This window comes from Littorina saxatilis, linkage group LG16 (genome assembly GCF_037325665.1).
Source record: "Littorina saxatilis isolate snail1 linkage group LG16, US_GU_Lsax_2.0, whole genome shotgun sequence".
NCBI lineage: Eukaryota > Metazoa > Mollusca > Gastropoda > Littorinimorpha > Littorinidae > Littorina > Littorina saxatilis.
Genome location: NC_090260.1, coordinates 37,307,204 through 37,315,038, shown reverse-complemented (window position 1 = coordinate 37,315,038; position 7,835 = coordinate 37,307,204). Strand labels below are relative to the sequence as shown.

The 7,835-nt window shown below is 42.1% G+C and overlaps 1 protein-coding gene across 1 annotated transcript in view; it reads left to right on the top strand.

The window, feature by feature from the left end:
• Window positions 1–3,772: 3,772 nt before the first annotated feature.
• Window positions 3,773–7,835, top strand: part of LOC138951366 (uncharacterized) — a 9,039-nt gene continuing 4,976 nt past the window's right edge. Inside the window, exon 1 of the mRNA XM_070322982.1 lies at window positions 3,773–4,423. Within this exon, the coding sequence (XP_070179083.1) occupies window positions 3,773–4,423 (651 nt within the window). The remainder of the gene's footprint in view (window positions 4,424–7,835) is intronic.

Sequence of the window (7,835 nt, the reverse complement as noted above, 5' to 3'; positions counted from 1 at the left end):
GACTGCAGAGTGATGCCTCCTGAATTGACTCCAAGGACTCTACGGTTAGCACATTTTCAAAATAAATGTGGTATGTTTCTCGTGTTGTATCTTCACTCATCGGGGATTCTGGTACTAAATATGAACGGTAAGAATGCTCTGAACCCTACACGTAGTATATCCCCATCGGTTTTTCGGTCACATTTGCCCAACATGTTAATTTGCTGAGCGGGGTTTATGTCGTCTGCTAGGCTAGGGCAATCGAACCACTGCAGTCTCATTTCAAAAAACAAAAATTGCTCGTCACGTTGCATTGAGTCTGCACGAATGAGGCAGGCTAGTAATAAGTCTTATACATGGTAAGAACGTTCTGAACCCTACACGTTTTCGATTCCGATTGTTCTTGCCTTGAAATAATAATTCGGAAACCATTCATTTACTGAACTGATGCATTCGTATTTCAGTGTAGTCTGCTACGTATGACAAAGTCGATCAAGTCAGTCGACATTCAAATGCTGGTCTAGCTTGTACGTTATCGGAATAACACTTGTGTTTTCTGTTAGCCGCTGGGAATTGTATACTAACTCATCATTTGGTAATGTGGATAATAAGCTACATGCCACTAACACGGCATACTTATGAGAAGAATCTTCGCAAGTCGAAACTGAAAAATTAGAAACAGCGGGTTCCATTTTTAGTGGGCTTCACTGTGGCACAGGCGCATGGAATCTGTCAGAAAAAAATCTACTTCTGCTTTAAGCCGCAGGAAATGTATGGCCATTTGGTAATGTGGAGAATATAAGCTATGCATGTCATTAATTAATTCTGAGGATGTTTGTTTGTTTGTTCGTTCATGGGCTGAAACTCCCACGGCTTTTACATGTATGACCGTTTTTACCCCTCCATTTGGGCAGCCATACGCCGCTTTTAGACATGCTGATAAATGATTTGTAACGGATAAGCTCTAGGGAAAAAAGTCAAAGAGATACACATTTTCATAATTTGTTTACCCACAAAGCAACATTTGTATTTCTTTAACTGTTTTTTTTTAACTGTGTCTAAAACAATTCTGCAAAAGTTCAAATCATTCTGATGAATAGCGTTGAAATTATCTTGTCATCCCTGAACTAACATGTTTCGATTCAACGCTTTGCTTATTTTTCATTTAATAATTTTTACTAAGTCAATCTAAAAGCACATTTTGTTTTTCATCATGTACTATTACTCTACATACATTGAAGCAAAAGCACACCGAAAAACACACAGCTTTACATGAGGTTATTTTCTCTGGTCCTCGCACTCCGAAGTCTATGATATTTTCCAGTGACATGTTGTCCTGCTGGCCACCAGCTCCGCGTACTTGGGCATGAACGGTCACCAAGAATACCATTGATCATTATCTCTCATTTAATGGCTGTGTGAAAGCTAATAAGGTCAATGACAGAAAAAAACATGTGCTTCCTCACTGCAAAGGAAAGCTTTTTAATCCTGTCCCACTCAATTATCGGGATGTTCCTGTGGTAGCACAACCTCTTGTTTAGAGTACACTATGCACTATGTCTTGGTATCAGAGAGTTGTAATGTTAATTTGTAAGGACGTCCTTTCCTAAAACAAATGAAGAGTTGGATTACAACGCTGCAGTGTTCTCTGACCTGGATTCCCCGTCGTAAATCAGCAGTAGATCTGAGGGTACTGTGTTCATTTGGAAATCTACCATCAGCTTATCTGTCTTTTGCACTGCAGACACTAAGCAATAGGTACCTGACATGTGGCCACTTTTTCCACTGCTGTCCTCAGTCTTATACTTTTCATCAAGACTTGTCACATGCCGAGTGGATCTAAATTCGGAAGTTTTCATGGGGGTCGGCCCGCTATTGCGCGGGGCCGCTATTGCGCGAATCTTTAGGGTTGGGTTAGGGTTAGGGTTAGGGTTAGATTCGCGCAATAGCGGCCCCGCGCAATAGCGGACCCGCGCAATAGCGGCCCAGCCCCGTTTTCATGTGGCTGAGGCATATCTGACATAGCGTCGATCTTGTTGTAGCAAATGGCGAAATTAGATTAGTTGTGATGAGTACAACCTACACAAATATAAACAGTGTTTCGAAACTGAATAGTCGGGTTATACGAGCCACTTTACCTATGCAACATGGGAACCCTACAATATGCGAAACATGTCAACTGACTGCAGCAGCCCAATAATTCCGACGGTCAACACAACCAACACACTATTTACAGTACATTTTGAGGAGCAACTGAGGTACTCTCTAAGGGTCTTGTTTTAGTGATAACGATCAACTCAGGAGGAAGAAACCAAAAGACGAAAAAAGAAACCGTTAACATTAACCGCAGAAAAATACAGCTTTCTTTGGATGACTGTCGTTGTCTCAAAACTCGCATTCTACCTGCTGTCTAAAAGAATCTAATCTTACGTTGTGCTGCCTTGAAAGAAAATGCCAACAAAGACACGGGAGCTGTTGCAAGGTAAGGTTACCAAACGTTACAGACATAGCGAAACAAAGTAGATTACCAGAAAGGTAATTCATTCTCCTACCGTATGAAATAAAGAGTTTCATTTTTCATTAGTTAGCGTTTATGCAGTGTATCGAAGACCTAGGACAATTACTTTTTACGGTATATTTGCAAAAATTCAGCATTTTGCGAACTCCAACACAAATGAATATTACAATAGGAAGGTTTCCGCCAGTTATCTCTTTGAGGTTGTGGGTGCTTACAGAGTACCGTGCCCCTTGCGGGGGCATCAAACATCGAGGTCACAAGCAGGGTCAAGGGGAAGGTCGGCTGGGCGGACAGGAGACTACAATAGGAAGGTTTCCGCCAGTTATCTCTCTTTGAGGTTTTGGGCGGACAGGAGACTATTGGGAATTAATTTTGGTACAAAAGCAACAACGCGCTTGTGTGGTAGGGAAATGTGAACGCGAAACAACAATCACGAAAAACAGGTCTTCCAACATCAAAACCCAGTCAAGCGCATCAGACTGAACTGGCACGTCACACACAGCGATAATAAGCGTGCCAGTTCAGTCTGCTGATCTGATCTGACTTAATCTCTCTCTCTCTCTCTCTCTCTCTCTCTCTCTCTCTCTCTCTCTCTCTCTCTCTCTCTCTCTCTCTCTCTTTCTCTCTCAATCACAAGATGTGTACGATCTAGCCTCAAAAAACGTGAAATTGAAATCAAGACTGCTAAACAGAAGAGAAATCGCAAACTCAAAACAAGTGGTTTGTGAAAGAAAAGGTGGAAAGAAGTAACTGACAGCAGCAAGTCACGACTACGTGCTAACCTATTACTGTTAAACGGCGCAGACACTGACATTCCGCCCTCTGTCCGGCGCTTGCCATAAGTCGACAACAACGTGTTTCACGAGGAAATGTACCAGCTGACGGCGGATCTCCAGGTTCTGTCCACACTCGTACAGTGCTACCTGCGTGATATGACGGACTGACTGTTCCGGCTTGACGACACCGTCCCCCAAAACCCAAAGTGAAAGAGGCTGTTTTGCCAAAATGTATTAAAAATGTGTCAGTGTCAGTGTCTCTCTCAAACACAAACACATATACATGCACTCACTGACGCACGCGCACACACACACACACACACACACAGTCACACACACACACACTCACACACACACACACACACATACACACACACACACGCACGTACGCACACACACACACACGCACGCACGCACGCACGCACACACACACACACACACACATAGTTTTACAGACGCAATAACCACGGTTCTTATTTGTCAGCAGCCAACAGTCAACATGGCAGCGCAATACAACCTGAAAACGTGCAAAGAGCGCGTTGAGCAGTGGTATCCGGAGCTCTCCACACAGCCCTACTTTGTGCCTGCAGTGTACATGAACAGAACACAACACGATCAAGAGAAGGTAGCAGGGCGCACTGTGTACGTCCTACAGCCTCTGAGCCAGGAAAGTGACGCTCGTGATGACGCTGCAAATAATCGGGTGCTGAGATGCTTACACCAGGTGTCCCGCGGGCAAGCCATGTTTGTCATTTCACAGCTCCAGTTCAATGAGTATCTGAAACATCTGTCTTGTACCCAAACACCTATACCACCCAAACCGAAAGACTCCATTTTAAAACAACAACGAAAACACGAGGGGGATTTTGACATTTTGATTGTTCACAGAAAGTACGGACTCTTGGCGTGTGAACTCAAAGCGTTTGGAGACAGTGTTTCCACGGCTAACATGTCAGTGGTGGATCAGCAGATAACCATTGCAGATAAAGTGAAAAAGGCCGTTACGCAGATGAAGAAGGCACGCGACGTGCTCCAACACCTTGTGTCACACGATCAGAACAAGCCCAGGATCAGGACAACGCTGATGGTGCCCAACATCACCAGGGCCCAACTGCGTACAGCTCTAGGCGCCAAACTCAAGCTGCAACAGGTTGGTCAATATCAATACCGCTTGTCCCGTGTGCGTACTTGCGTGCGTGAGTGTATGGTGTCATAACCACAAATAGGACCAGAAGGTACGATTTCTAAACTAACATTCTCGAATGTAGAGCAGGGTGTAGATATATCCGGTATCTGCGTTTTGAAATGTTCTATTTCATTGCTGTGCTGAATGTCTTTCAAATGTGTGTCATTTCCCCAAACAGTGTTAAAGTTGCCACTGACATTTTGCCTACGGAACAGATTTGGTTTCCTTATTTGAGCAAACGTTCTCGCCCTGGAAAATTATTCAAACAAAATTGAACTGCTGTTTGCGATGATAGCATACAGCGGCCTTTTATTTACTCTGCGGGCATGTTTTCCAACCACCAGACTTTTTCTATATAGACTTAAATTTGATGATCCCCGAGATGACTCCGCATATGAGCAGCAAACCAGTAATTCAAGGTGCCGTCAATTAGAATACAGCGTCTTTGCTGTTTAGTCCATTTTGTAAAGTTCATCGATTCACCCAGGTTTAACCAGAAATGACACCATCCTTTCACTCCAACATATATATGCCAAAAACCCATGTCATAATTTTTTTGACTTTTCATTCATGACGAGCTTGGTAACAACAAAACCCCACAATGTTGGTTGGTAAAAAATAACCGATTTAACGCGGGAACATTGCTTTTGATAATTTTATTTTAGGGGGTGTCTGTATTGTTAGATACATTACACATACACTTATAGTGTAAAACCAATCTGTTTGTTGAATATGGTAGGGGAATTAAAAATCATGTCCTTTTCAGTCGCATCACTGGTTTGACAATAAATAGCCTCATCACAAAGATCTGCATTCAAATCCATCTGCTTAGCTTTTTATGACGGGTAGTATAGAAACCCAGCAAACTGCTCTGCATCCTCAAGAAGTGGACGCGCACGTTATAATTTGAATTGAGAGAGCTTCCTTGTCCAAATGTTACATTGAATTTTGAACCTTTTCTACCCACAAATCAAATTCTGCTTCACATTTTTCTGACAAATGTGTCGTGGTCTCAAAATGCTCACTGTTGCTTTTAACAGCAAGTTTTTGTCTCCAGCTTTCTGTAGTGTAATGGTCCCAATTGTACTGCAGGAAAAGCGGCTACTACTTGTTCAATGACCCTGCCCTGTCTCACTTATTGTGAACCTTTTTTTCTTTAACTGCCTGCCATTTTGTTCTATTTTTTCTTCCTGTAGGCTAACAGCTATCTGCTCTGAGTCAAGATAGAAGCCAATATACCTTAACTAGCGTGGACCAAGACAAGAAAAGATAACTCTATATCTCCGTTGCAAAAGTCGACAAAACGATCAGGGAATCACGTTTAAGTGAGGTTGGGAAAATATAGATACACACGTAATGTCAGGCGAGATGTTGAAACCGTTCATCAAAAATGAAAGTGGGAATGTACAATTCGAAGGTGAACACGTTTTCTCACCCCAGAGTGATACAATTGCAGTGGAAACTGCGAATAGACTTTTGTTTGGAAATATTTGTTTATCCTTTTTGAGATCATGCAGCATTTCAATCGTAACAGTCAAGAGAAATTGGAAGTCCCAAGAGAACATACAGATACAATGATTACAAATTTAAGGTTGGAAACTTTAGTTTTACGATCAAAGAAACAGGTAGCCAAACCAATTTCCGAGTACTTTCGGGAATTCATATTCGGAAGTTGCCGAGCTGTACGGTGAATGAGTTAGCAAAAGATCATTAGAGCGGTAAAATTGGCCTCTCCACTTAAACTTGAAAAATGTCCAGAATTCTTCTGCAACTAATACTGAATAGTGAGCCTGTTGTAAATCAGTTAATTCTATAGAGCAACCTCTTTTCATCAAGTCGGTGTCAAAGCTCCAGAAAATATCAGGCAACACATGGGGCTATTTGAAACTTGCAGTTATGTTAACATTTCTTGAGGTCATTACATAAAGTCAAGTTTTAACTTAATGTTTTCAGATAGTCTGAGAACGAAACGAGGCTGGTGGTGATGGTGGTGGTGGTGGTGGTGGTGGTGGTGTGTGTGTGTGTGTGTGTATGTATGTATGTGTGTGTGTGTGTCTGTATGTGTATGTGTTTGTGTGTGTGTGTGTATGTGTGTATGTATGTGTGTGTGTGTGTATGTGTGTACGTGCGTCTGAACGTGTACGTGCGTGTGTACGCGCGTGTGTGTGTGTGTGAGTGCGTGTGTGAGTTTTTTTTTGGGGGGGAGAGTTTGTGTGTGTGTGTGTGTACGTGTGTGTATGTGTGTGTGTTTAAGTGTGTGTGTGTGTGTGTGTGTGTGTGTGTGTGTGTGTGTGTGTGTGTGTGTGTGTGTGTGTGTGTGTTACATGTACATCTAGGCTAACTGGGAGAGAAAAACTCATTTCATATAACAGATGCTTTCTTATAACGGAGTATTTTCTTATCCCGAGAATTATAACTGGAAGAAAGAAGATATTTGGAAGGGAAATACAAAGTCCTTTCCTGTAAGCGAGATTCTTATAAGTGGGTTCGACTGTATGTTGTTTTTCACAAACAAAGGAAGATGACACAAATGATACATAATGTTTCTGAGTGTGTTTGTTCTGGTTTTTGTGAACACGCATGTTAATTGGAGACATGTCGCACTGCATCAGCGACTCACTTGTCGCTTCATGAAGTTTTTCAAATGCTGGTTCCACAAAGAGGAAGTTGTACAATTCCTCGCTCAGGAAACTGTTCATGTTCTTGGAAATATCATCAAACAGTTCGTTGAAGTCGCCACTTTGTTGCAAAAGTATTGTCGTATGTTTAGCCAACATATAGCTTGACTCCTAGACGTCATTTGCATCATATACACACGTGTGTATATATTGCCTAGTGTTAACATGGTTGGTCTCTCTCACATTTGTAGGATAGAAGGTTTTCGTGACTTCTCCTTACTGGTGAATGGTTCTGTCAGGGTAAGCTAGGCTTTCAGTGACCACAATTTGTTATCAGTCTGCCAAGACGAAAAGAACAACCAAGCTTATTCCAAAAAAGGGCGAAGACCTATTCGCCAAAATTGTTGGTATTTGATGAACGCCCATACATTTCAGGTGGTTTTCAGTTGTTTTGATAAGAACAATATGAGCTTACTCTTAGTTGCAGTGGTTCCAGTCATTCCTTTAAAAGCCTTACTTCAAGGGTATAATGTGTTTGGCACATGCACACTTTTTGTGTGAACAAAGTGTATCAGTTTAAAACGACTCCAAGACACCTTTTAAAAGCAGTCCAGATCAATACCGGTGGGATGGGATGGGGGTATGGGGGAACCGTACTTTGCCAAATATTGTGAACAAGTGATACGAGGAGACTTTAAATGTGCCTCTCTCAGTGGAGGCTACAAAATCTACTGCAGTAACAACTCGCTGTATAAAAA